At 36.4% G+C, this 25,557-nt stretch overlaps 9 protein-coding genes across 9 annotated transcripts; 3 read left to right on the forward strand and 6 right to left on the reverse strand.

Annotated features, from left to right (window-relative positions):
* The first annotated feature begins 3,161 nt into the window (after nucleotides 1–3,161).
* Nucleotides 3,162–5,700, forward strand: LOC106326061 (probable pectinesterase/pectinesterase inhibitor 21). Its single transcript, XM_013764103.1, has 2 exons — nucleotides 3,162–4,276; nucleotides 4,659–5,700. The coding sequence occupies exons 1-2, from the start codon at nucleotides 3,268–3,270 to the stop codon at nucleotides 5,495–5,497; spliced, it is 1,848 nt and encodes a 615-aa protein (XP_013619557.1). The 5' UTR covers nucleotides 3,162–3,267; the 3' UTR covers nucleotides 5,498–5,700.
* A 56-nt stretch (nucleotides 5,701–5,756) lies between these two features.
* LOC106326072 (60S ribosomal protein L18-2) lies at nucleotides 5,757–7,262 on the reverse strand. The gene is made up of 5 exons (XM_013764113.1): nucleotides 7,062–7,262; nucleotides 6,758–6,847; nucleotides 6,499–6,627; nucleotides 6,229–6,411; nucleotides 5,757–6,136 (listed from the first exon to the last, which is right to left on the reverse strand). Exons 1-5 carry the CDS (start codon nucleotides 7,062–7,064, stop codon nucleotides 5,978–5,980), a joined length of 564 nt encoding a protein of 187 aa, XP_013619567.1. The 5' UTR covers nucleotides 7,065–7,262; the 3' UTR covers nucleotides 5,757–5,977.
* Nucleotides 7,263–9,653: 2,391 nt separating this feature from the next.
* Nucleotides 9,654–11,403, forward strand: LOC106302206. Its single transcript, XM_013738747.1, has 9 exons — nucleotides 9,654–9,771; nucleotides 9,914–10,012; nucleotides 10,091–10,268; nucleotides 10,368–10,453; nucleotides 10,546–10,628; nucleotides 10,716–10,829; nucleotides 10,907–10,961; nucleotides 11,054–11,137; nucleotides 11,220–11,403. The coding sequence occupies exons 1-9, from the start codon at nucleotides 9,691–9,693 to the stop codon at nucleotides 11,274–11,276; spliced, it is 837 nt and encodes a 278-aa protein (XP_013594201.1). The 5' UTR covers nucleotides 9,654–9,690; the 3' UTR covers nucleotides 11,277–11,403.
* A 2,020-nt stretch (nucleotides 11,404–13,423) lies between these two features.
* Nucleotides 13,424–14,840, forward strand: LOC106297456 (serine/threonine-protein phosphatase PP1 isozyme 9-like). The gene is made up of 4 exons (XM_013733692.1): nucleotides 13,424–13,733; nucleotides 13,813–14,372; nucleotides 14,441–14,620; nucleotides 14,726–14,840. Exons 1-4 carry the CDS (start codon nucleotides 13,541–13,543, stop codon nucleotides 14,747–14,749), a joined length of 957 nt encoding a protein of 318 aa, XP_013589146.1. The 5' UTR covers nucleotides 13,424–13,540; the 3' UTR covers nucleotides 14,750–14,840.
* A 143-nt stretch (nucleotides 14,841–14,983) lies between these two features.
* On the reverse strand, nucleotides 14,984–16,323 carry LOC106301922. The gene is made up of 4 exons (XM_013738411.1): nucleotides 16,232–16,323; nucleotides 15,637–16,016; nucleotides 15,255–15,550; nucleotides 14,984–15,154 (listed from the first exon to the last, which is right to left on the reverse strand). Exons 1-4 carry the CDS (start codon nucleotides 16,293–16,295, stop codon nucleotides 15,085–15,087), a joined length of 810 nt encoding a protein of 269 aa, XP_013593865.1. The 5' UTR covers nucleotides 16,296–16,323; the 3' UTR covers nucleotides 14,984–15,084.
* Nucleotides 16,324–17,464: 1,141 nt separating this feature from the next.
* Nucleotides 17,465–18,579, reverse strand: LOC106340913. The gene is made up of 4 exons (XM_013779746.1): nucleotides 18,489–18,579; nucleotides 18,006–18,319; nucleotides 17,630–17,925; nucleotides 17,465–17,549 (listed from the first exon to the last, which is right to left on the reverse strand). The coding sequence occupies exons 1-4, from the start codon at nucleotides 18,577–18,579 to the stop codon at nucleotides 17,465–17,467; spliced, it is 786 nt and encodes a 261-aa protein (XP_013635200.1).
* Nucleotides 18,580–19,137: 558 nt separating this feature from the next.
* On the reverse strand, nucleotides 19,138–19,632 carry LOC106340926 (B3 domain-containing protein At2g33720-like). The gene has a single exon (XM_013779755.1). It carries the CDS (start codon nucleotides 19,630–19,632, stop codon nucleotides 19,138–19,140), a length of 495 nt encoding a protein of 164 aa, XP_013635209.1.
* Nucleotides 19,633–20,078: 446 nt separating this feature from the next.
* LOC106331693 (60S ribosomal protein L22-2-like) lies at nucleotides 20,079–21,174 on the reverse strand. Its single transcript, XM_013770128.1, has 3 exons — nucleotides 20,949–21,174; nucleotides 20,442–20,689; nucleotides 20,079–20,344 (listed from the first exon to the last, which is right to left on the reverse strand). The coding sequence occupies exons 2-3, from the start codon at nucleotides 20,669–20,671 to the stop codon at nucleotides 20,200–20,202; spliced, it is 375 nt and encodes a 124-aa protein (XP_013625582.1). The 5' UTR covers nucleotides 20,672–20,689; nucleotides 20,949–21,174; the 3' UTR covers nucleotides 20,079–20,199.
* A 207-nt stretch (nucleotides 21,175–21,381) lies between these two features.
* Nucleotides 21,382–24,459, reverse strand: LOC106331601 (trithorax group protein osa-like). The gene is made up of 6 exons (XM_013770024.1): nucleotides 24,075–24,459; nucleotides 23,215–23,387; nucleotides 23,045–23,100; nucleotides 22,946–22,971; nucleotides 22,458–22,860; nucleotides 21,382–22,201 (listed from the first exon to the last, which is right to left on the reverse strand). Exons 1-6 carry the CDS (start codon nucleotides 24,268–24,270, stop codon nucleotides 21,793–21,795), a joined length of 1,263 nt encoding a protein of 420 aa, XP_013625478.1. The 5' UTR covers nucleotides 24,271–24,459; the 3' UTR covers nucleotides 21,382–21,792.
* Nucleotides 24,460–25,557: the final 1,098 nt, after the last annotated feature.

Genomic DNA, 25,557 nt, shown 5'->3' on the forward strand with positions numbered 1-25,557 from the left:
GGATTCGTATAGATGATTTGAGTTTGAAATATTTGAATGTGTATTTTTAGTTTGAAATCTGTGTATTTTTAATGAACCACACCAACCATTTCCAGTGAAAGTACACTTGTTTTCTAAATGTTTCGCTGTGTATTAAAGCCATTGTCGTGGTTACTTCGTATTGATTAGATAGGTTAGGCTGTAAAGGGTAGTTTGTTTGAAACGAAATCCAACAATATATTAATGATCTTGTTAAGATAGTTGATAGCTTTTTGTTTGTGTAATAACTTTAGATAAGACATATCTTGTTACCGGTTAGTCATTAAGTGGGTAAGTTATTGCTAACTTACTCTTGACTTCCTCCTATAAAACCCCTTCTCATGCCCCCCTTAAATATACGTAGCTAGTTTATCTCTTCTACCATCTCCTCTTAATCTCTTCTCTCTTCTTAGTGGTATGGATTCAAGAAATAATTATACGCAGTCCTCTAGCTACGTAGGACTGCTTTACAGTCAACAAGGTAGTAGTGTTCAACATGAAAACTTTCCTTATGAAAGTTTTCATTCTAGTGTTCACTTAGGAGAATCCGAGAACCCTCCTTTCAGTTCTCAACAATCTGAAGACACACCCGTAGGCACACCAGTAGGCACACCAGTGAGCACACCCGTGGACCGTGTTGTTCGACGCAAATGGACCCCGGCTGATGACGAAGTTCTAATCAGTGTGTGGCTCAACACTTCCAAAGATGCTGTAGTTGGAAATCAGCAGAAGTCGCTCACCTTCTGGCAACATGTTGTTGAGTATTACGCAACAAGTCCTCACGGAGGAGAGGATGGTGAAAAGAGAGAGCATCTTCATTGTAAGAAGAGGTGGGGTAGGATAAACGATCATGTTAACAAGTTCTGCGGCGCTTACGCCACAACATAGAGGCAAATTAGCAGTGGTGGGAGTGACACTGATGTTCTCAAGAGGGCATGACATCTTCTACGCTGATCACAGAACCAAGTTCAGCCTCGAGCATGCGTGGTGTGTGTTGAGGTATGAACAGAAATAGCTCAGCCTCAACACTCCAAAAGCGAGCTCAAAGAGGAAAAATTGTGAAACAACAGTTGAAACGTCAACCACCGAGAATGGTGATCATGAGACCCGGCCTGAAGGTATCAAGGCTGCTAAATCGAAAAGGAACACTGTTCAAGGGAAGTCTGTTGCTGAGTATACCACCCTTTGGGAAATGAAGAAGGAGGATTTGGCCATGAAGGAGAGACTGTCTAAGTTGGCTATACTGGATACTCTCCTCGCCAAGTCAGAGCCATTAACTGAGGCAAAAGAAATTGTGAAGAATAAGCTCTTAGCTGCGTACTTCTGAAGAATTAGATAGCATGTTCTTCAGTTTTATTAACTAAGTTTTTTTTTGTCCTTTTAATTCTATGTTTTATATTTGTCTTTTTTAATCTCTGTTTTTATGTATGTCTTTTTTATATGCTTGTTTTATTTAATCAGTATGTCTTTTTTAATAACCGTGGGATTATATAAACTAAGGCTTTTTAATAATTTAAATAAAATGTCTTGCTTAATAATTAAAATAACAATGTCTTGCTTTGTCTCTTTTAAAAAAACTTCAAATGTTCTTGCTTAATCTTGATTCTAATAATTACTGGACATTTTCTGCAGGTTAAGAGGAACATGGGACTTGACTACAGCTATAGTCAGCCTTCGGAGTCAGAGGGTTTATTTTGCAACTCTGTGGACAGTGGCTACAGCGAGACAGATGACTTAATTCGACTGACCAAAAGGAGATAAGCTTACAAAGAGGTTCACCGGTTCAGTACCCTCCGGAACCCGAGGAAATAACAATGTCTTGCTTTGTCTCCTTTTTTTTTTGTAATTTCCTCATGTTTTCAATTTTAATGTTAAACTTTTCTTTTATATGTTTTATTAAAAACTATGCTTTTATATATGTTATTACATATTAATGAAAATAATCAATTTAATTAAGTAAGGGACAAGGTTAGTCACAACAATAATCAACTACTTATACAAAAGCCCTTAGCTTAGTTCCTAAACACAAAAATAATAATAAAAAATGCTAAGGGCCCTTAATCAAATCCCTCCCATAAAGATGCCCTAAGAGCATCAATATCCCAAAAACCCACATGGGATTCTTATTATTATTATTATTATTATTTTTATTTGATTTAAAAAAAATTAAAAACAGAACCAATCGCGGATTGCCATTATATGAAACTATGCATTTTCTGGTTTACCTTAAGACGAGAAACTTCACAAGATTGCTTGAGTTGCATAGACTAGGCTGTTTGTTCTTGAAGAATAATAGATGCCAACAAAGATCGTTTTGAAGACATTGTATCATGCAGTTTAAGAACACCGGACCAGGTTCAGAATTAAAGATAACAGATAGCTCTATGATCTATGTGAAAGTGTTTTGTAATCAAAACTAGAAAGAAAGTAATATATAAGATCAATGGCATTGGTACATGTTGACATAAAATTAAAGATAGCAGTAGCTCCTTTAGGTTGACTAATTAAGTCTCCCTAATCATCTATATAGTCAAGAACCAAATACAAATTTTCAATGCAGTGAAAACATATATATATACCTTTTCCACTTTCAGTTTCTTCCTAAGAAACATTCTTACACATTATTCTATACAAATACATACGACTATATATACATCTAAATTATGTGCACATATGATATGTTTAAGATCTCACATTGATTCTAGAATATGAAACCGAACAAATGACATTACCTCAAATAAAAAACAACTGTGGAAAAGAGTTTGAATAGCAATCAGTATGTTATTCAACACGATTGAGACACTGATTATTCTGGTTAGAACAAACAAACAAACAAAAACGAGGTTGTGGAACCATAAAATAAGATTTAATTATTTTCTCAATTTAGAAACTTTGACGAAACAGAGAAGACAATAAACTAATATCTTTTCAACAGTTTCTCACTAGCCGTATTTCCCGCCAAACCTCATAAAACAGAGCAACACTTATAACCAACTCTTAATTTGTCGTTTCAGTTATAAAAAATGCCATCACGGCAATTATGTGAACAGATGCACACTCCCAAGGACGCTACGTAACCTACGAAGGATGAGTCCATAAAAACTCATAATCTCCTTTTTCTCAAAAACAACAACGAACAGCTCTAACATTTTTAATACAAAACATCTTCAGAGCTGTTCAAGTTCAACAACAAATTTAATAAATAAAATTCAACAATCAAAAGAAAACATAATTTAAATAAAAAAGAATATGTCATACAGATACGACGATGATTCCAAGAAGAAGAGGAGGTACGCTGTTATTTTAATCTCCTCCGTTCTTCTCATCTCCATGATCGTCGCCGTTACCATCAGCCTCAACAAAAACGAACCTAACGGCGACTCCAAAAGTAACGGAGAGCTAACCGCTTCCGTCAAGGCCGTTAAAGACGTATGCGCACCAACGGACTACAAAAAGACATGCGAAGACACTCTTCTCAAGAACGGTCACAACACGACCGACCCGATGGAGTTGGTTAAAACCGCGTTTAGCGTCACGATGAAACAGATCACAGACGCGGCCAAGAAGTCGCAGACGATGATGGACCTTCAGAAAGATCCGAGGACGAGGATGGCTCTTGATCAGTGCAAGGAGCTGATGGACTATGCCTTGGGAGAGCTCAGCAACTCTTTCGAGGAGCTAGGGAAGTTCGAGTTCCATTTGCTCGACGAGGCTTTGATCAATCTGAGGATCTGGCTCAGCGCGGCGATAAGCCACGAGGAGACTTGCCTCGAAGGGTTCCAAGGGACGCAAGGGAACGCTGGAGAGACCATGAAGAAGGCCTTGAAAACCGCTATCGAGCTGACGCACAACGGGCTAGCGATCATCAGCGAGATGTCGAGTTTCGTGGGACAAATGGGGATTCCCGAGCTGAACAGTAGAAGGCTTCTGTCTCAAGATATCCCCTCGTGGGTGGACCAGAGAGGGAGGTGGCTCTTGCAGGCTGCTGAGGGGTATTCCGATGCGAAGGCTGATATAGTGGTGGCTCAGGACGGGAGCGGTCAGTATACAACGATCAACGATGCGATGAAGTACGTTCCCAAGAAGAAGAATACGACTTTTGTGGTTCATATTAAGGCTGGTATATACAAGGAGTATGTGCAAGTCAACAAGAGCATGACTCATATTGTGTTCATCGGTGATGGTCCTGACAAAACCATCATCTCCGGTAGCAAGAATTACAAGGACGGTATCACTACCTACCGTACCGCCATTGTTGGTAAGATATATATCTAGTGTTCTAAAAATCGGTCTAATCAATAATTTCGGTTTGGTCCGGATTCGGATATTGATTTTGATATCCAAAAAATGCCCAAGAATAGTTAGATTCCGTATTGTTCGGCTATACTAGTTTGGTTCGGGTAATAATGACCCAAAAATTTCAGAAAAAGACCTAAATAACAAAAAAAAGTTGGATTATTTTGGATAAAAAGTATCTGAATAGTTTCAGATAGTTTCCTGTAATTCAAATATTTTTTTGGATATTTTCTCCGTTTTGGTTATTTCAGTTTGTTCCGGTTTATTTGCGCATGCTTATCTTGAACATTGTATATATTTGATTATTTGTACTTAGAAGTCATATAATGTTAATGCTATTGTAGCCATCGTTGGTGACTACTTCATTGCCAAGAACATAGGGTTCGTAAACACGGCCGGTGCCATCAAACATCAAGCAGTTGCAGTTAGGGTTCAATCAGATGAGTCGATATTCTTCAACTGTAGATTCGATGGTTATCAAGACACGCTCTACGCTCACTCCCACCGTCAGTTCTACCGAGACTGTACCATCTCAGGCACTATTGATTTCCTCTTTGGAGACGCGGCTGCTGTATTCCAGAACTGCACTTTGTTGGTGAGGAAGCCGCTCCCCAACCAGGCGTGCCCTATCACAGCTCATGGTCGTAAAGACGCGAGGGAGTCAACTGGATTTGTGTTCCAAGGTTGCACTATTGCTGGCGAGCCGGATTACTTGGTGGTCAAGGAAACAAGCAAGGCCTATTTAGGAAGGCCGTGGAAAGAGTATTCAAGAACTATTATTATGAACACTTTTATTCCTGATTTTATTCAGCCACAAGGATGGCAACCGTGGCTCGGAAACTTCGGTCTGGACACATTGTTCTACTCTGAAGTACAGAACATTGGACCTGGAGCAGTCCTTGCAGGCAGGGTTACTTGGCCTGGAATCAAGACACTGAGCGACGAGGAGATTCTCAGTTTCACACCGGATCAGTACATCCAAGGTGATGTTTGGGTCCCGGGGAAAGGTGTACCGTACACTCCTGGCCTCTTGGCTGCTGACCCGAACGCTGCAACCACTACCCCTAGCGGCTCGGCTGCTCCAGATTTCTCTTCTTTCCCGGACACAAGTGGTGCTGGCTCGGTTTCTCCAGCAGCTGCACCGGAAGGTTCTACCAAGAGAACCATGGTTTTAACTGACTAAAAGAATCGGTTAAGTTGCAATGTAATTTGTTTTTTTTTCTTACGCTAATTCAAGAAAACCTGGAAACAAACAAATTTTCACAACTGTTGGGATTAATGTTTAGCCTTGAAGCTCATGTTTAATATCCGCAATACATTAAAGATGTCGTTTACAAAACTTAATTGTAATAACCATTATGTAAAAATTAATCCATTAGTATGTAATATGCGCTAGATGCTATTTTTTATTCACTTATAGAATTTTAAAAGAAATTAAACTCTGCAGATCAAAATGTTTGCTTCTACTTAAGGGTTTTGTATGTTTAAGTGTGCCGTATAAGCCAAGAAACCCAGTACAATGTGCAATAAGTACACAATTAATCCAGTAGAAACAATCTTAAAATATTGTCTGACACAGGCAACAAAAAAACACACGATTCTCTAACAAAAGTCAAGAAGCAACAACACTCTAGAAACAAGTTCAAAGACGCAGACAATGTCCTTAAACCTTGAACCCACGGCTCTTCCTCTTTCCTCTGGCCTTCTCGAACTTCCTTCCCTTGGAGCGAACATAAGGCTTGGAGTGACTGTGTGGCACACCAGGAGCGGGTCCAAAATGCTTCACAGCTTCACGTGAGTTCTTAGGTCCTCTAAGAAGAACCTAACACACAAGAAGAATCAAAAGGTTAATCATATTCTCACAACGGAAGTTAAAAATGGAGGTAGAGGGGTTTGGGTTGAGAGAAATATTACAGTGTTCTGTCCCAAAGGAGCTCTGAGAGCAAGCTGGTCAAAGGTCAAGCATTCACCACCAGCTTTCTCAATGCGAGCTCTGGCTCTCTCCGTGAACCTCAAGGCAGTAACCTTGATAGCTGGGATCTCGTGTACCCTCAAATCATCGGTTATGGTTCCAACCAAGACAGCAATCTTATCTTCCTATAATATCACACAGCAAGAGAGACCAACAGATTAACTTCTACACCAAGGAACAGAGAGATAAGAGGGTTTCAAACGAAATCGAACCTTGCCGGTCATGAACTCGACGAGCCTAGATAGAGAAAGAGGAGCTTTGTTGACTTTGCTCATGAAAAGCCTCTTCAAGATCACTGCATTGAACTTGCTCTGTGTTCTCCTTACCAGAAACCTGTAAAGCTGCAATTTTTCAATACACAAAATGTCAAACATCTCATCTTATTGAATAAGATTAACTCGAATAAGAACATGTTTTAATAGAAAAAATAAAAAATAAAAAGGACAAAGATAATTGGTTAAAGTTTGAAACCTTGACGGTAAGCTTGAGGTAGACATCATCGGACTTGGGAGCTGTCCTTTTGGTCTTCTTGCTCTTACCTCCAGCGATCAAATCAATTCCCTGCAAACACGATCGAGCTAACTCAAATGTCATCAAATCAAAAGCTCAAAACAACAAATCCAAGAATTCACATATTATTATTATTATTATTATTATTATTATTATTACATTCGAAACAGAGAATCCAAACACGACATTGAAACTTTAGAACCAAACTCAAAGCTACAAGAGAAGCATTTCAGAAACGGAGGTTGACTCAGACAGAGAAAAGTACCATTGTGGCCTCCCGGAGGATGTGGTGCCGCCGCGGTCGAAGATTCTGCAAGAGAAGTGATGAATCTAGCTTTTGTAACGACTCAGCTTTGATTTTGTAGGGTTTTCTATTTCTACTATGGGCCCAAAACTCTAAGCCCAATATAGGTTTTAATATTTGGACTTAAGTTTAGATGCCCAATAAGCTAAACAATTGTTTTTTTTCTTTTTACAGTAATTTAGTTTACAGACAGGGTGGAACAACACACAGTGAATGCGGCCAATATAGCCAATTAAGGTCCAAATTAGCTGAATGCTCGTAATTATGGATAACCCAAAAAGGAGTAACTTTTTGATACTATGCGGATGAAAATACCCTCATGCTTTATCGAAAATAACTCTAGATTTATCAACTAAATATTTACATAGCAGGTAACAATCTACATACCAACTAACATATCAGCTAATAATTTTAGTATCATCTAACAATCTATGTATCAAACAAATGTATCGACTAACAAATCATATATCAGTTAATGAAACTATTAACAATTAATTAGTTATCTTTCAAATAGCCCCAAATATATTTGTAACAACTAACACTTCATGTATCGATTAAGAATCCATTAAAATCTAAATAATAGCAGGTAAATAATAAAATACCTACTAACGTATATATTATCTAAAAGTTGATTGTGAGTCGAAATTAGAAACATTGGAATTGGAGTGAGATAATAAGATTAACATTATGGATGTCAAAAGAATCAGAATAAAAAATAAAGATTTGTGTTGAATTAGAAGATGATTTGAAGAATCTATACGAGAGATAAAGAGATTAGAACACATAAAAGATAAAAAGGAGAGAGATAGAGATAAGAGTATTATAGTCATAAAAAATATTAAAAAGAAACAATAATATATGGCAAATTATATTGGCTTTTTGGGTGTATTCTTACCAATTACTCAACATTATATAGGTACATAGGCTTATCTAATCTCTAACCATAAAACCGAACTTTTCAAAAGACGCGGTTACTCGCCCGACAATAGTTTACATAAATAAAATCATTCATATATAGCTGAATAAATGTAAGGAGACTACTTTCTTTGACCAGCTCCGATGAGAGTCCTCCACGTCTCATTTTCTTATTATGGCTAGATCTTCCCATCACTGTCCGTGGACGTAACAGTCCCGAACCATCCTAGATCGGAAACGTATCACAGAAAGAACCAAGTATCTTCCTTTCCATGCATCTTAAGATGTAATAAACGAATAGGATAAGAACACTACCCAGTGAGACGAACTTGAACAAGAAGAGCAGCACTTTGGTCAAATGCTTGTCTTAGCTCATTTACAATCTCACGTGTCTTGCATGAAAAAGGCATTTGTTGTATAAAACTATCACATAGTAGCCAAAAAGGGGTGAACTTAATTCCAAAGGGAAGTAGGAGGGAAAAGAAATGCTTTGTGTCACACACATCTATCTGAAATATACGTGCTGAGTCCATGCAAGGATTGGACTAAAATCATGCCATTCAGATACAGACATTTCATGCAACTGATGATCACATAAAGTTTCCACAGATAAAACATCAACATTGCCTAATACTTTTTTCTAGCATGGAGGAAGACAATGAATCTGCTTCTTCATTCATAGAGAAGACAAGGTAGCTATGATCAGCAGTCAGCACACAAAAAAAGAAAATGCTTTACATGTATGAGATAAATATTATGAGTCATCAGAATTTCAATTTGAGAGGGAATTATGTTGCTCCAGATATAAGATTAGTTTCCATTTCCCCAGATCTTATGTATAATTGAATACAAATCAGACTAGTGAACTATTTTCATGGAAAGAAAATATAAATAAAGGTCTGTTTCAAGAAAATAAAAAATAAATAAAGGATCCCTATTCTGAACTTTCTCCCTATATGCATAGCCAATTTCAGTTCATGAGTGGAAAAATATCAGAAAGTGTTATGTTATGTCACTTAGATATCTATAATATAGCGTTCCTGAAATGTTGGGGGCCATAAACATTTTTGTTGCAAATACATTTGTATACCCTTGTATAGAAATCAGGTGGAGAATATCGATCAAAGTGTGTGTGTGTGTGTGAGGTAAATCGTAGTACCAGCCTTCTCCCCAGTATATAGTTACCTAAAAGATACTAAATCAAAAACATTCTAAGTTTTTGTAACGTTTAATTTACTGATTTGAAAATATAGAGAATGATATATATAGAGATTTTAGAGTAGCATTTAGTTCGAACTGATAATTCACAAGTTCATACACAACTCATGAACTGGTTAAATAGTATTTGTTGTCAATGTTGCAGCTTCCTCAAACCATGAAATGGCTAGAGCCACGTAGTTTTGTATCTTTTTTCCATTTTAATTTGATATATAAAGAAGAAGAAAAATTGATATATAAAGAAAAAGCCGTTCTGATATATATATATATATATATAAATAAAAAAACATACACATATTTAAAATTTATTTATAAAACACACACAAAAAAAGCAAAAAAAAAAAACAAAACCCCGTTAATAAGTTTAGATAAATGATAGAGGGTTGTGAGGCGAGAGAAAACCCTAAAGAGAAACTGAGGCAGCCGCAGTGAGAGAGAGAGAGAGAGAGAGAGAGAGATGATGAAAACGACCAAGGTAGAGGAGGAGTTGGTGCAGGCGAAGATGCGCCGTGAGATTACGAAGCTCGATGATGAGGAGGTTAGGTTTTTATTTTTATTTTTTGAAAAAAGAGGAGGTTAGGTTAAATGCTTGCATGAATGATTTAATTTATTTATTTATGTTCGGAATTAATCTCTTAGTATATATTTACGCCTTAAATCCTTTTTGGCGAATTTTGTAGCTTTGGGCAGAATTTGAACCGTTGGAAATTGATAGGATCGAGAGTGGTGAAATCAAACCCAAGACCTTGATCACTAATTGTGGTTGGTTCCACTCTCCAGTAAGAGAAAGTTTTATAAGTATATACATATCATGTTTATTACGGAACATTTGTTAATAAAAAAAATGAATTTTTCAGCAATTTCGTGAGAGGGGACCTTTAATTGTCAAGGAGATGCTCTCAGTGTTCCCTAATTCTACTTACATAAAGTGGAAGAGAAGGTGGATCCCCAACTCGCTAAAAGACCTGATAAGAATAGCAAAAGAGAGAGAGTGTACATCTCTCGTTCTAGTTGATACAAACCCTTTGGGACATGGTCCGTGCATGTGTTTATTTATGTTCTTGATGTTTCTATCTCTACTATATATATTTATATACGACTTTTAAGCCTCTTCTGTCTTATAACTTTTTGCAGATGAAATATGTATTGTAAGCTTGTTGAATGGTGCTGCCGCTTATTTCAGGATTTTTAATCTCATCCCACGTGAGGATATACCGCTAGCTAGCTATCCTTTTTTTTTTTTTTCGTAATTGCTCATATCTCCCTTCATTAATTAGCTCTAATACACTGCTCAAAATCTCGTGTCTTGCAGGATCAAGCAACCCCCCCGACACGCCTCGATCCTTATGTTCGTATGGCACGTTTTGCTTCTCAGGCCGGTCTTGGCCTTAGCAGGTTAAATTCATACCCGCTACTTGCCTTAGTTTACACAAAACTTTGTCTCTCACCTTTTGAAATTTACTATTTATTTTTCATTTTCAGATTGATACAATCACTCTTCCCCAAGGTCACTCATTCCAGAACCAACAAACCCTGTCAAAAGAACCTTGCATTTTTCCAGTACCAGGATGGTTTTGTTTTTTACCGACATCATTGGTTACCCACTCTTTTCTTTTTCTTCAAAATTATTTTTCTGATTTTTTTTAATCACTTATATAGTTCGTGTTCATCAGGCTCCATTCTGCGAAAGCAGCCCTTTCAGAAGAAAGGCCAAAGCACACGAGGAAGGTTTGCTACTTTGTTAAGCCTTTTTCTCTTTGTGTTGGACGAGGAGATGTATTTATCTTTTGTTCTTTTCCTTTTTTTTTTAAATTTTGTAGGAAGTTGGACCTCGTTTCCAACTGTTGTTTAAAGGTGTGAAGAAGGTATCACTTGACACGGGGAGTTTAAAACTTATCTGCATGGTAATTATCACACTCCAATCAGTTTCTGCTTCATTTTTCTTGACTTATACTATAAACCATTTGACTCTTTCTTGAATCGCAGCCTCCTGCCTCTCATTATGACTACCCAGAACGTCAGCTTATGATGCCGCCTATTTAATATGCTCTCATGTTTTTTTCTTTTCTGTACAACAAAAACAAAACTTATGGTTATTTACGTTTGCTGTAGTATTCTGACATGGTCTTTTGCCTTGGGGTAATTTCCATTGGCCCTTTTTCTTACAAACTAAGGGATGATTGTTTCAATAGTTTTTAGTTTTAGTTTTTGGTTTTTAGATTTTAGCTTTTGGTTTTTAGATTTTGGTTTTTGGTTTTCAGCTTTTGGTTTTTGGTTTTTGGTTTTTAGATTTAGATTTTGGTTTTTGGATTTGCTGTATTTTTTTAAAATTTTCAAAAATTAACTAATACATTACTTTAAAATAATATAATAAAATAGAAATAAATATTTATATTTTACAATTGAAATTTATCAAAATACTGTGATTATTATTTTAAAATAAAATACAATAACATATTTTAATTATTATATTTTTATAAAAAATATATTATAGTAAAACATAAATCATAATATATATATAAAATTACACAAAAATAAAAATATTAAATTTTGAAACAACTTAGAAATTTTTCTTATATAAATTATTTTTAATTTTTAAAACTTGAATAGAAATAGTTTTTCTTATATAAATATTATAAATGATACAAAAATAAAAATACATAAAATTTTGAAACTAATTATAAATTTTCTTATATAAATTATTTATATTTTCTTAAAATTGAATGGCAATTTTTATAATTCAGGATTATACAATATATTTTATTAATAAAACATATTATGTTTATATAGTTTTTTGTTATTTTTAATGTGACTAATAATTATTAAAATTATTCAATTGTTTTATTTATAGAAACTAATAACTAAGTTTTAAAATTAAATAATATTATTTATAAAATATATAAATTTATTTACAGATATGAAACACAAATTAAAATATTTCACATTATTGTTTAAATGATATCTAATGTAAAATATATTTTTTGATAATTTTAATTTTTATCAAAATATTATTTATTAATTATTAATTAATTACAATGTAGTAGTTTCTACAAAAAAAAATCAAAATTCGTTTTTCTTCATAAAAGCTCACAAAAGTTGGTTTTTGGTTTTTCTTCATAAATTGGTTAAACTTTTCAAAAACTAGTTTCCCTAAATTTTAGGGAATCTATTTATTGAAAATCTTGATTGGCAACCAAATGGTTTTTATAAAAACAAAAACTAAAACCAAAAACTTGATTGGATGAAAAATAGTTTATACAAAAGCAAAAACCAAAAACTAAAGAAAAAACCACGAACAATCAACCTCTAAAATGAGAAAAAGAGGTGATTCTGTTTCTTTTTAAGGGATTTTTTTATACTAATAGATTATTTAAAATTATTAATTTTACAACGTACGCATATATAAAATAGACGTGGTGTCAAGATTTCGTTCCAAATTAATGTAGCCCAGATTAATGTATTCGAAAATCTTCAACAATCAATTGCAAACCCCAACGACGTACGAGTATATCAAATAAACGTTTAATTATAGCAAAAGACGAACCGGCTTTGGTTTGCGCAATTGAAAAGGAATAGAGGCATAGGTGTCTTACATGTTCTCCCATTTATTCTATATGGCTAGATCTTCCCACACATTCTTGCCTTAGAAGGTTTCTCACTAATCACTTTTTTTCTTCCATCTATTTTTTTTGAGATTTGACAACTTCACTTTCTAATATTTTTTTAGTTTATGGGACTAAAGAAAAATCATTTGCAGCACTTGTTTCATTTATACATCACATTTTTTCTCTGTAAGTTCATTGGATCCAATGATCCGGTAATTGAAATGACTACCTAATGACGTCCATTATAGACGAAATTAATAGTTTTTTTTTTCATATTGTTAAATCTTAATTAGCTTATGATTACCATATGTAACCTTGTTATGTTTTACATCCGGTTTTCTTCATTTCCCTGTCTGAAATGTAATCAAATATGAAATAGCCATTGAAAACGAGAGCTGCGTTGAAATCTCATATAGTATATATATAGAGAGAAGAGAGCTATCTGCACCATCTGTTTTTATTATTCTCAAATTTATTCTAATCATTACCCATTTGATCCATCTCCATCCTCTGATTTTTAAGACATTAAGATTTCTTTCTGATCTTTTTCTTTCTTTCTTTCTTTCTCTCCACCTCTGTCTCCCACATTTTCTCAAGAATATCCAAACGTAGAAAAAAAAGAAGCTTGTGTTGGTTGATTTGGCGCGAACCCTTTTGTGTTGGTTGTTGATTCTGGTAAAAAAAAAGTTTGGGAACAGAACAATGACGACGACAATGGAAGCGGTGATGGAGATAAGTATGGTGGACGATATCATAAGAAGATTACTAGAAGGCAAGGGAGGCAAACAGGTCCAGCTCTCAGAGATCGAGATCCGTCAACTCTGCGTTAACGCCAGACAAATCTTCCTCAATCAGCCCAATCTCCTCGACCTCCACGCCCCCATTCGCATCTGCGGTACTCTCTATGTCTTATTCTTGTTTATTATAATATTACAAACTATGAGAAATATTAACAAGACGACAATTATGATCAGGTGATATTCATGGACAATACCAAGACCTTCTTCGGCTATTCGAATACGGAGGCTACCCTCCTTCAGCACACTACCTCTTCCTGGGAGACTACGTCGACCGAGGCAAGCAAAGCCTCGAAACAATCTGCCTCCTCTTGGCTTACAAAATCCGCTACCCGTCCAAGATCTTTCTCCTGAGAGGCAACCACGAAGACGCCAAGATCAACAGGATCTACGGCTTCTACGACGAATGCAAAAGGAGATTCAACGTCAGGCTATGGAAGATATTCACGGACTGCTTCAACTGTTTGCCCGTTGCTGCTCTCATTGACGACAAGATCCTGTGCATGCACGGCGGGTTGTCTCCGGATTTGGAGAATTGGGAGCAGATTAGGGAGATTCAGAGGCCTACTGAGATTCCAGACAACGGTCTTCTATGTGATTTACTTTGGTCTGATCCTGATCAGAAGAGTGAAGGATGGTCTGATAGCGATAGAGGTATCTCTTGCACGTTTGGAGCTGATGTTGTCGCTGAGTTTTTGGATAAGAATGATCTTGACCTTATTTGCCGTGGTCATCAAGTAAACAAACATCTCTTCTAGACATTACTTGAGATTATCATTTGTGATTTACTTTGGTTTGTTTGCAGGTAGTGGAAGATGGATATGAGTTTTTTGCAAAAAGGAGACTAGTGACTATATTCTCAGCCCCAAACTATGGTGGAGAGTTTGACAATGCAGGTGCATTACTGAGCGTGGACCAATCTCTTGTCTGCTCTTTTGAGATTCTGAAACCTGCCCCATCTTCAAGCGGTATTCCTCTAAAGAAGGTTTGTTTCTCACCAGACCAAGAAGCTCTTCTTCTCACTAGCACAATTGGTTTAGCTAGTAATAACTTAAACACATGGCTTTCTTTATGTTTTATGTTTTATCAGGTACCTAAAATGGGCAAGTCTTGAAAATGCAATAAAGCATGCTCACTTAAGCTAGGCTCTGTGCATTTCTTGAGATGTAGGAAGAGAACCTCAAAGGCTACTTTACTTTTAGTAATCAAAGAAGAAGCATCTGTAAAAAAAAACAAAAAACATTTTTTAAAACTTTCTATATTTAAATTGCCTTTCATGGTTATGGCTCTTACTATATTGAGTAAAAAACTGTTTGGGTTACAATGTGTTGAGTCCCCAAAACTCCCAATGAGTTATAGCAGTGAGATAATTGATTCCATATGAATGTTATATGATAAGAAAACTCAACAAGAAAACTCCCTATGAATGCTAAGAAAACTCAAAAAGAGTTAAAATCTTCTCCTATTCCTGTTCCTTCTTCTCAATCTTCTCGCATCCCTCACCAGCTGATAAAACAACCTGAGTTATCAAATTTCCAAAGCAAGATTCATATATCAATTGGTTAGAAGGGAAATAATGTTGATATTTAGACAGAAACTAGAGAGTAAGAGATGCAAACCTGTAAATCATGGTTGATTCTAGAACAAAAACTGCTATTTTCAAACACGTCTGTAGATCCAGTATCAGCAGCTCGTAGTTACGATCTTGAAGCCGCACAGTCTTCATGAGTGACTCCACCACAGGCACCACTGTCACTAAAATTGATTTGCTTCCATAACAAGGCTCTTCTACAGAATCACCAGCTGGTTTAGCAACAGTGAAACCCACTGCTTCACAGAACGCTGTGCCATTAGTCTCCAACTTAGAAGCTTTCTCGCAGATGGTATCATTGCTTGCTACACACGGTACTATAACCTAACATATAAAACAAGAACCAAACACACTCTCTCAAACAAAACTTGTGAGTTTTAAACTTCTCAAACACACAACCGTTCTTTTACCTGATTAGTGGAATCACTAGTACTAAAGTAAGCGTCTGAGCAAGCTTCAAAGACAGTATCACAGAAGGAGGCACAAACGCGAAGAGGACCTGATTGAACTCCAACGTCAGGGTGACAGATTGAACATTCCAAAAGCTCAAACCAAAACAAGCAGTCTTTAGAAGCTTCTCCGTGAGTAGCTAGGTTTTGGAGAGCTAATGAAGCAGAGAGCATCCGCGAAGCAGAGCAACAAGTCTTCTCGTGGAACATATTACACATGTTTAGATCCTTAAACTCAAGATCAGCAGACTCGGGAAGCTTTCCTTCTAGCTCGTACGCCTGATGAGATCGTCCTCCTTTAGAAACGCATACTCTGTTCTCACTCGAGTTAACCGCTTCACCTGAACAACAAACAGCAAGACGCATGAAACAGAGAGAACAGAGCATCTTACTTACGAATCAAGATTGATCTAAAAGGAACTCAAAAGATTGTAACGAATCAAGACGAACTAAAAAGATCGAAACTCTCTTGAGAAACATAGAAGAGGCTCTGTTTCAATATTGAATATGATCCAAAAAAAACATGTGAAAAAGACTCAGAGATTTTGATACTCACCAGAGGAAGACGAGATCAAGAGAGGAAGCAACAGGATCGGAGTAAGAAGCTGCAGAAACATCATCACCCTCTTCGTAGTTACGTATCCTTCTTCCATGAACGGTGACTTATCTCGAAGCGAAAGATACTCTGATAACAGATTCTCCCTCTCTCTATCTTCTCTTTGTACTTTATAGTAGGCAACACTTCGGTTTAGCGTTCAATTCCGGTTCGCAATCTTGAGTTTTATGTTTTAATATTGTTCGGTTTATAGAAAACCACTCCGGTTCGGTTCATGGGGATTTCATAAACGAACTCGTCGTGAACCTGATTCAATTGAGAACCTTTTTTTCCGGATAAAATGTAAATTATACTTCTTCAGTTTCAAAAGATAAATTTTTTCTTTATATTTCCAATGCATTTTAATCAACTAATAATAAAAATTTATGAATTTCAAAAACATTAACTGCACGTTTGAAGTCTTATTGGTTTAGAAATATAGGAAATATAAAATTACAAAAAACTACTCTTTCTGTTTTTTAATATAAGTCGTTTTAGAATTGTGTACATAGATTCAGAAATTATTAATTTTTTATATTTTCTAAATATAAACATCATTAAATAATTACTTAATCACAAATCAATCAATGGTAAAATATAAGGTATATTATCATTGGTCATATAACATTAAGTGGTAATAAATTTTACATAAAAAACCGAAACGTCATATAATTTGAAACAAATTTTTTTCTCTAAAACGATTTATATAAAAAAACGGAGGAAGTATTTATTAATAACTATGTTTTATTAATAAGCGTAAAAATTCTAAAACATCTTATTTCGAAACAATGGAGTATTATCAAATCATTGAATACATCCGTTATAAAGCAATTGCTTTTATGGCCCAAAAAGAAGAAAAGCCAGTGAGAAGCTTAATATTTTAGCACCAAAAGAGCTCAGCTATATGGGTAAAGCCAATTGGGAACTATTTATTGAGAAGTCGAGATTTAAAAAAAAACAAAAGAAACTAATAATAAACTGGAGGATACTGCAATATGAATGGTAATAACATGATGCTAATGAATGAAATGTAGAGTAAAAAAATAAAACCGTTTTGTTTACAATTTGTTGAGTCCCCCAAAACTCGCTATTGAGTTCTTTCACCCAAAATATAGCAGTGAAAATATCTATTTCATACGATTCTAGGCTTATTTACAAGTTTGAATGCTATTCTAAGGAGCTAAAAAACACGAATTACAATCCTCCCCCATTCATGTTCCTTATCAATCTTCTCGCATCCCTCTGGATCATAGCTCGCATCTGTTGCTGATAACGCCACCTATGGATATCAAAGCAAGATTAACACATCAAACCGGTTTAAACAGAAACTATAGACAATCAGATAGAGTGATGCAAAACCTGTTAAAGAGCATTGTTCCTAGTGCAATAAATGTTACAACCCAAGAGAACTGTTGAACCACTGTCATATCTCTAACTAGCTTCTTGAGATCTTGAAACCAAGCAACATTCTCACTCTTTGTGAGTGACTTCACCACTGGTCCAAAACTTGATTTGCTGCTTCCGTAACAAGCGGAATCATCAGCTGTTTGAACAACAGTGAAACCCACTGCTTCACAGAACGCTGTGCCATTAGTCCCCCACTTGGAAACTTTCACGCAGATGATACCATTGCTTGCTCCACACGGTACCATAACCTAACACGTAAAACAAGAAACAAAGCACTGTCTCAAACTTGTGAGTTTTTTAAAACTCTCAAACACAACTGGTCTTTTACCTGATTACTAGCACCACTAGTACTAAAGTAGGCATCTGAGCAAGCTTCAAAGACTCTGTCACAGAACGAGGCACAAATGCGAAGAGGTCCAACATCTGAACATTCCAAAAGCTCAAACAAGTACAAGCAATCTTTAGAAGCTTCTCCGTGAGTAGCTAGGTTTTGGAGAGCTAATGAAGCAGAGAGCATCCGTGAAGCAGAGCAACGAGTCTTGCCATGGAAGGCATTACACATGTTTAGATCACCAGGCTTCGGAAGCTTTCCTTTTTTAGAAATAACACATACTCCGTTCTCACTCGAGTTAGCTGCTTCACCTGAATAACAACAACACGCACGAATCAAGATTGATCTAAAAGAACTAAAAGGTCGAAACTTTATGAGTGGAACATCGCAGAGACTCTGTTTCAGAATGTGTTCCATGTATCGCAACGAATCAAGATGATCCGAAAACATGTGAAAGATACTCAGAGATTGGATACTCACCAGAGGAAGACGAGATGGAGAGATGAAGCAACATGACTGAAGTAAGAAGCTGCAGAAACACGATCATCCTCTTCGTTGAGTATCCTCCCATCTCTCTCGACTGATCTCTACTGCGATGAACAGTTATTGTTATCTCCAAGCAAAAGAAGAAGACGAGAGAGTGCAAGAATCACTCCGGTTGGTTTCTTTTTTACGAACGGACTAAATACTAATCCCTCTCTTCTCAGCTATTATGTAGTAGGTAACACTTTCCCTTTTGGGAAATAAATTGAGCGCCTACTTGAAACGACATTATGAACCAACGTGGGAATAGTACATTGACCGTTAAAATCTCGGTTCACAGTTTTGAGTTTTTTTATTGTTCGGTTTATTGAAAACCAATCGGGTCCATAAACGAACTCGTCATGTACAAATTGAGATGAAAGAAAAGAAACTAAAAATAAACTACTTAGAAGACACTGCAATATGAATGGTAATAAACATGATGTTACTGATTGCATGAACAACTGAATTAACTATATATATAAAAGATTCGAGTCAATTTATTTATCACAACTGGTTTAAATTAGAAACTAATAACAAACCTAAATTTAGCACAAAATCCACATAAATCTATAATAATTTAAATCTAAAAAAAAAATCTTTGGAATCAATGGTTATAATGACTAAGCAGACGAAAGTGGAGCCTTGACGCATAAGTATTCCAAAAGAGTCCAATTAAATCGCCAGCTTCGAGGTTTCTTCTTATAACAAATTGCTCATTCCAATTGCTAATGAACACATAGCTTCCACTTGAATGCCACTTTTTCAAAGTCAGCTGATGCAAAGACTCAGTATTGCTGTCGTACACTCTGATCCTCAACCCTCGATTATTTGCATCTTCGATCATTAGGCGCTCTTCATCCGTTAGGTAGTCCAGAATATGCGCAACCACATCATCCTTAGGTAGCATAAGGCGTGTTTGGTTGTTTCTCACGTCGCTCACTGTGAGATGTTTCTTGATTTCCCATATATCAGGGCTTATGGAGAGGGTTAACTCGGTACCTGGAGCCTTTTTGTCCCTTAAGTGCGCGAGACTAATTACTCCTTCGTTTCTTGTAGCAGAAGAAACCATGCTTGCTCCTCCAACTTGTGTGTTCACCATCTTACTTTTGATACTCAGCGAGAATTAAACTAATGATAAAAATTGTATTTTATGTTCAGGTTTATATACACAAATCTCCAGTCTCCTAATCTGTCTAGAGAGATCAAAAAAATTCTCAGTTTATGTAGGAAAATGATTTTTTTAATATAAAAATATAATTCAAATTCTTATTTTAAGAAGGAAAAGGATTTTATGGGCCCTATTCTTAACGAATAAGCCGATCCCCTGTTATGAGTGTTGGGCTAATGGGCCGGTACGTTATGGGACTCTAGGCCATAAATTAAGAAAAAACGTAACTCTAATTTTGGGATTGTAACATTAAAACATTGCTCGAAAACGTTTAATAAAACCACTTTCCACTCAGTTAATCAATCTGAATAATTATTTTATTTAATCCCCAATAAAAGATTCAGGAATCATACGATATTTTTTTTCTCAAATAATTGTCTGAAAACAAAAGTTTTAACTTCAACCAAAACTAGATAAGATCTGTGAAACAAGAAATATAAATTGTATTGAGCAACAACGAACGAGCAGAAACCAATACAAGAAGAGTATAAAGATCTTCTAGTCTTCTTCCTCTCCCTCGTTCTCAGCGATGTTGAAGTACCTCAACTCGTAGAGGTTACGGTCCTTGTTGGCTGCAATCACTCTGAGCCAATCCCTCACGTTGTGCTTCTTCAAATACTTCTTCGTCAAGTACTTGAGATACCTATAAATAAACATATTCAGTTTCCATCATCTCAAAGACCAATTCCAGAAGAGACTGGGTCCAAATCGAACAAGTGTTAGTTGAGTGTTGTTGTTACCTTTTGGAGAACTGACCATCAGAAGTGACAGTGATCTTGTTCTTGTCACGTGTGATCGTGACAGAGTCACCGAGTGCACCGGCTTTGCCACCGACTTTGATCCTCTCCTGAAGGAACTTCTCGAGGGAAGCAATCTCCATGATCTTGTCATCGACAGGCTTGGAGCAGTCAATGGAGAAGGAGACTCCCTTCTTCTTTCCCTTGGCAACGGCTGCGCTTCCACGACTCATCTTTCAACCCTCTTCTCTCTTCAAACACACAAAAAAAATTAAAAAGAGCATAGTGTGCTTATCAACAGCAGAGCATAGTGTGCTTATCAACAGCAGAGCGCATAGTGTGCTTATCCATAACTACTCAGAGAGTTTCTAATCTAACAAGACCTCGAAGCAAAAGTGAAATGTGAAACTACGATTCCGAATCCGTGAATCGAAACTTCTTACATTGAATCTATTATCAGACATTGAAGAGCGCTTCCGTTAAAGAGAGAGAGAGGAGTAACAGGCGTACCTTTAACAAATCGTAGAAGGTGGAACTTGTCTGAAGAGACGAGCGGCGTCTTTTAGCTGAGGAGACAGAACCAAATGTTCTAGGGCTTTTGTGCATTTAAAGTGGTCTTGTTGCCCTAATTTATATTTTCTTTAAATTACAGAATCTTCCCAAATGTTTCTAAATTATCAACTTTACCCAAAAACTTTCGTACTTATACTAATTCTCCCCGTTTGTGTCCAAATGTTAGTTGTTGAAAGTAAGCATTGTTTATTGTCCGCAAGTTTCTCTTACAAATCTGTATCTGGTGTGTATTTCAACACAGAACAGTCTTTCTGTATACACTCATGAACATATTCAATGCAGCTCATAATATTTCTTTTTTTTTTAGTGTTAGTATTTGGCCTAGAAAACAATCATCACCATTGAAATAATTGTAATATGCTAAAGAAAAAGGAGTCAGTACTTAAACATTTAACATATCAAGAAGAAGAAACCAAATGTCCCATAAGGGTATAATATCACTTGGATTACCCATTGTAGCCCACATTAGAAAAAAATAATAACAAATGTCCAACCACCATTTTGCTACTCTGTTCCAAACCAGACCTAAACCGGCTCGAACCGGACGGCCACCGCCAACTGGGAAAGCAGTCTCTGTCTCCAAACCATTACATACCACATCCATTTTGTGTTTTTTAGATATTATCATCAACACATCATATAACTTGAGAGCATGCAGTTTTTTTTTTCAGGTTTTCTCAAATATCAAATTCCCAATTGTTTAATTATGGTTTTGTTTTGGTCCCAATGTTCATGAGAATTGTCAGACCGGTGAGATTCTCACCAGGCACTGACTCAACTCTTATGATGATCCTCCGGCGCCATGCCTCTGATGGAGGCTTCCTGATCCTTCGTTGAAGGTCCAAAGGGATGGTGGTTCTCTATCCGTCTGGTTAACCGGGTAAGCCGGTTGCAATTGCATATAAGGCTCTCTCTCCCATATGTTAAACCGGATAAACCCGCTCCCACCTGCCTGATCCGACGAAGATGAAGTCGAACCACCCATCAAGGAAGCTCTACTGGGCCTCCGCCCAGACGAGAACACAGGCCCATGAGAGACTATAGGAGAATCAGGTTGGTGTGACTGTGCAGAAGACTGTTGGTGATAGGCTTGAAGTGCTTGCATTCTATCTCGAGTCCGAACGTTGCTTCCCGGAAAAGGCGGTGACCTGGGAATCGATGCCACCGAGCTCCCCGCTCTGCCACTAGAACTGCAAATGAATTTAATCTTTAAATGATGAGAACTTAAAAATATTATGATATATTATCATTATAACAAAAAAATTAATTTCTGATTATATTAATATATTTAGTTTACAATACTTTTTTTTATCAAAACTGCAATTAGTCTGCAAAACGCATTAACCACTGTTCTGCTTATTTTACTAAATCCGCAGTTACCATTCAACGCCGTGAGAATAAAGACTTTAATAATTCCGTTTTGAAGTCAAGACAGAAACTATGTACCTGTGAGCATGATATGATGGACGCATGAAATGAGGCGGTCTCGGTCTGATAACATCTGAGCCGTTGGCTCGGGAAGTCCTGGCAGCAGCTGGCGGAGGCGTGGGATGAGTTGGACTTCCCACGTGAGCGCCAGAAGCAGCAGAGAAGTGCTGTGGCGGTGGGGGTGGAGGCGAGTGATAATCCCAGCCGTGAAAGTGCGGATCCACAGGGAAACCATAAGGAGGTGGGACTTCACTGGAACCGGATGTGTTCCAGTGACTAGGGAAACTTGAAGTGTCTGAACCGCCAGAGCTTGAGGAAGACGAATGAACAGGGCCAAAGTAAGTTACATATGGACATGGGTGACCCGCTGTTGGCGCTGCTGGTTCTGTAAAGTAGCCTTGTTGGCCTAAAAGCTCTTGATCTGTGCCATGTTGTCAGAATCGAATAGTTCAATAAACCAAAATGCCAGAAAACGTAAAAAAATAACCAATCTGGCAATGTCTTACAAGAACTCGGCGAAAATTCTCCATCCCTGCAAAGATTAAGAGAGATTCATAAGCAAAGAAGATCCCACTTAGCACAAAACAGAGTTAAAAATTACTTACTCGAAAGAAGGAAGACGAGCTGAACTTCCAAATGGGCACCAGTGAACTCCAAAAGCCTGTGCAAAGATACATAAACACACGCATTTTTCGACACGGAACATAACTCAAGCGGTTAAAAATAAAACAATCCTCCAGCATGAGAAGGCAGAGAAGTGTGACCAGGCTATTACCAATTCAGAGTAGGTTCCAATATCATAAATATCCTCTTCATGAACCCATTCCTCAGCACTGAACTCAGGGTTTGAACGGCAACCGTTTGCGTAAAGCCACTGGCCTTTCTCTACTTTGCGACAGTTTGGGCACTGCATCACTCCCTTTGTGTTGAAAGCTGAGCCAATACAATCTAAAGGAAACAGATGTGAAGTTAGACAGGTTTGTGAAACAGCATAAGAAACACAACATAAGGCATTTAATACCCGCCACATATTGAAGGATGTCTCAAATTTTAGCTACCTAAAATACTTAAAAATCTTAATAAGTATCTATAACATGAATATTTATTCAAAAAAGAAAAAAAAAACATGAATAATTAATTTAATACTGAAATACTGTAAATTTTTAAGTTTTGATTGACAATTGCATTTGAAATTTGATAATGAATAAGTTTTCTTCTTAGATTTCAACAATTTTACTTTATTTTTGAAGCTTAAATATATAAACACACAGCTACTCTCCTATCTAGACATCCAAGATTGCCACATAGTGAACATATATTAAGAAGCAAAGACTCATATGAAATTTTTGAGTTTAATGATTCCCTCGTTAAACAATACTAATGAAGAGCACGCAATGCATGTACAGCTGATACACACTAAATAGATGCATCAAACAAGATGAAGAGATCAATAAGACAGTGATCAATCCCTAACTGGTTCTGTCTGAATAACCTCACAAACAACAATCCGACCAGTTCATGACTATATCAACCAATTAAAATTCCAAACCTCAATTAGAATCTAAAATGATCATAATTCACAAAAACTGAATCAAACAAAAGGTAGATCTGGATGATTCAAATCGAATACAATACCGAGATGGAACTCGTGGCCACAATGAAGCTTAGCCCAAGCTCGATCGCCTTCTTTGGTCACCGTCTCGATGCAAATCGAACACAGAACCGAGCCAAAGGCGTTAACTTCGTCGATAGAATCGCCATCCGAGCTATCGTCGGCGGCGAGATCATTTGCATCGAAATCGAATTTGGTAGCGTTGTTGCCTAAACCCATAATTCAAATCCAATCTCTTTTTTTTCGTCGAATTTTCAAGATAACTTGTGGATCTCTGAACTCTACCCAGAAGAAGAGGAAATAACGAAAAGAAGAAATTGAAGTTTTTTTTTTCTTCAACGGAATGATATTTTTTTTTGTGTGAGAGAATAAGATTGGGTTACGGGTAGAACCGTAGAAGCAATGACCGATGTCTGAAATACTTCAAACTTTTTTTTTATAACTGGACGGTTCAGATTTGTTTACTTGACATCAGCTGCTTGTTTCCTAGGGCCGGACAAATAAACCGAATCCGATCCGATAAAAATGAATCTGAACCGATCCGAATCTGACGTAAATGCCGAATGGATCTTGTTTTGTGGTATTTCGGGTTATGAGTATTATCCGAACCGAACCCGAATCTAAATGAATATCCGATAGAACCCGAAACATTCAAAACTTCGAAAAAATCGTGTACCAATCATGATCTCAATTCCTAATATGTATCCAAAATACACTAAGAAATATTGAACATCTAAAATACTTATATATTACATGAAGGTTGGGGGTTCTATTACATGAATGTTGGTGGTTCTATTACATGAAGGTTGATGGTTGATGGTTGAAGATGGCCGTTGAATCTTGAAGTATTTAGATTTAGATTTTGTTTTTGTTAAACAATGTTTCTCATTTCATGAGAACTTGGTTTTCGTTTTATACTTTTATTTATTTGGTTTTCTTTTTATAGTAAATATGTTTACTTTACGTTTGATTTTGAATGATCACGGTTGATGTTCCTTATTTTTGAATCGATTTTACTTACGTTTTGGTTATAAAATAGGTAAAAATCAGGTACTTTTAAACCGAAAAATCAATTGGGACCCAAATCCGAAAGTATATTGGGCTGTGCCGGTTCTTTGAAGATTTACTAACCCCGACCCGAACCCGATAGAATCCGAACCGGTTCCGAACCGAACTTTCATATAATCCGAATGGAGCTGATTTTGATAAACCCGAAAAACCAAAACCCGATTGGATAAACCGAAACCCGATTGGGACCCCGAATGCCCAGGCCTATTGTTTCCCACAGATTTGTTTCCTTTTTCCCCATTATATGAGAAAACAATATATATATATGTTCTTATGATATATTATATTTTGTATATACTTTAAAATTATATATATATATATATTTATATTTTTTTGGGTAAGAATTTTAAGATTATATTTTTGATAAAAATGTTACAATTATATTTTTGTATAAGAGTTAAGGTTATATATGTACACAATTTTTTTGACTCATCACAT

Source organism: Brassica oleracea, chromosome C1 (assembly GCF_000695525.1).
Source record: "Brassica oleracea var. oleracea cultivar TO1000 chromosome C1, BOL, whole genome shotgun sequence".
Taxonomy (NCBI): domain Eukaryota; kingdom Viridiplantae; phylum Streptophyta; class Magnoliopsida; order Brassicales; family Brassicaceae; genus Brassica; species Brassica oleracea.

What these genes read in the sequence shown, in the direction of transcription:
- LOC106331601 (XM_013770024.1), bottom strand. Translation starts at nt 24,270, where the DNA reads ATGGGTTTAGGCAACAACGCTACCAAATTCGATTTCGATGCAAATGAT. An exon ending in TGGCCACGAGTTCCATCTCG is followed by an intron (nt 23,388 to 24,074) that starts GTATTGTATTCG and finishes TGTTTCCTTTAG; the next exon opens with ATTGTATTGGCTCAGCTTTC. An exon ending in GCTCGTCTTCCTTCTTTCGA is followed by an intron (nt 22,972 to 23,044) that starts GTAAGTAATTTT and finishes TAATCTTTGCAG; the next exon opens with GGATGGAGAATTTTCGCCGA.
- LOC106302206 (XM_013738747.1), top strand. Translation starts at nt 9,691, where the DNA reads ATGATGAAAACGACCAAGGTAGAGGAGGAGTTGGTGCAGGCGAAGATG. An exon ending in GTGGTTGGTTCCACTCTCCA is followed by an intron (nt 10,013 to 10,090) that starts GTAAGAGAAAGT and finishes TGAATTTTTCAG; the next exon opens with CAATTTCGTGAGAGGGGACC. An exon ending in GTTTAAAACTTATCTGCATG is followed by an intron (nt 11,138 to 11,219) that starts GTAATTATCACA and finishes CTTGAATCGCAG; the next exon opens with CCTCCTGCCTCTCATTATGA.
- LOC106340913 (XM_013779746.1), bottom strand. Translation starts at nt 18,579, where the DNA reads ATGGGAGGATACTCAACGAAGAGGATGATCGTGTTTCTGCAGCTTCTT. An exon ending in CTCCATCTCGTCTTCCTCTG is followed by an intron (nt 18,320 to 18,488) that starts GTGAGTATCCAA and finishes GTTGTTATTCAG; the next exon opens with GTGAAGCAGCTAACTCGAGT. An exon ending in GGAACAATGCTCTTTAACAG is followed by an intron (nt 17,550 to 17,629) that starts GTTTTGCATCAC and finishes TGATATCCATAG; the next exon opens with GTGGCGTTATCAGCAACAGA.
- LOC106340926 (XM_013779755.1), bottom strand. Translation starts at nt 19,632, where the DNA reads ATGGTGAACACACAAGTTGGAGGAGCAAGCATGGTTTCTTCTGCTACA.
- LOC106326072 (XM_013764113.1), bottom strand. An exon ending in ACCTCAAGCTTACCGTCAAG is followed by an intron (nt 6,628 to 6,757) that starts GTTTCAAACTTT and finishes GAAAAATTGCAG; the next exon opens with CTTTACAGGTTTCTGGTAAG. An exon ending in CTCCTTTGGGACAGAACACT is followed by an intron (nt 6,137 to 6,228) that starts GTAATATTTCTC and finishes CTTGTGTGTTAG; the next exon opens with GTTCTTCTTAGAGGACCTAA.
- LOC106326061 (XM_013764103.1), top strand. Translation starts at nt 3,268, where the DNA reads ATGTCATACAGATACGACGATGATTCCAAGAAGAAGAGGAGGTACGCT. An exon ending in CTACCGTACCGCCATTGTTG is followed by an intron (nt 4,277 to 4,658) that starts GTAAGATATATA and finishes ATGCTATTGTAG; the next exon opens with CCATCGTTGGTGACTACTTC.
- LOC106301922 (XM_013738411.1), bottom strand. Translation starts at nt 16,295, where the DNA reads ATGATGTTTCTGCAGCTTCTTACTCCGATCCTGTTGCTTCCTCTCTTG. An exon ending in CTTGATCTCGTCTTCCTCTG is followed by an intron (nt 16,017 to 16,231) that starts GTGAGTATCAAA and finishes TTTGTTGTTCAG; the next exon opens with GTGAAGCGGTTAACTCGAGT. An exon ending in CTAGTGATTCCACTAATCAG is followed by an intron (nt 15,551 to 15,636) that starts GTAAAAGAACGG and finishes TTTATATGTTAG; the next exon opens with GTTATAGTACCGTGTGTAGC.
- LOC106331693 (XM_013770128.1), bottom strand. Translation starts at nt 20,671, where the DNA reads ATGAGTCGTGGAAGCGCAGCCGTTGCCAAGGGAAAGAAGAAGGGAGTC. An exon ending in GATGGTCAGTTCTCCAAAAG is followed by an intron (nt 20,345 to 20,441) that starts GTAACAACAACA and finishes GTTTATTTATAG; the next exon opens with GTATCTCAAGTACTTGACGA.
- LOC106297456 (XM_013733692.1), top strand. Translation starts at nt 13,541, where the DNA reads ATGACGACGACAATGGAAGCGGTGATGGAGATAAGTATGGTGGACGAT. An exon ending in CGCCCCCATTCGCATCTGCG is followed by an intron (nt 13,734 to 13,812) that starts GTACTCTCTATG and finishes AATTATGATCAG; the next exon opens with GTGATATTCATGGACAATAC. An exon ending in TTATTTGCCGTGGTCATCAA is followed by an intron (nt 14,373 to 14,440) that starts GTAAACAAACAT and finishes GTTTGTTTGCAG; the next exon opens with GTAGTGGAAGATGGATATGA.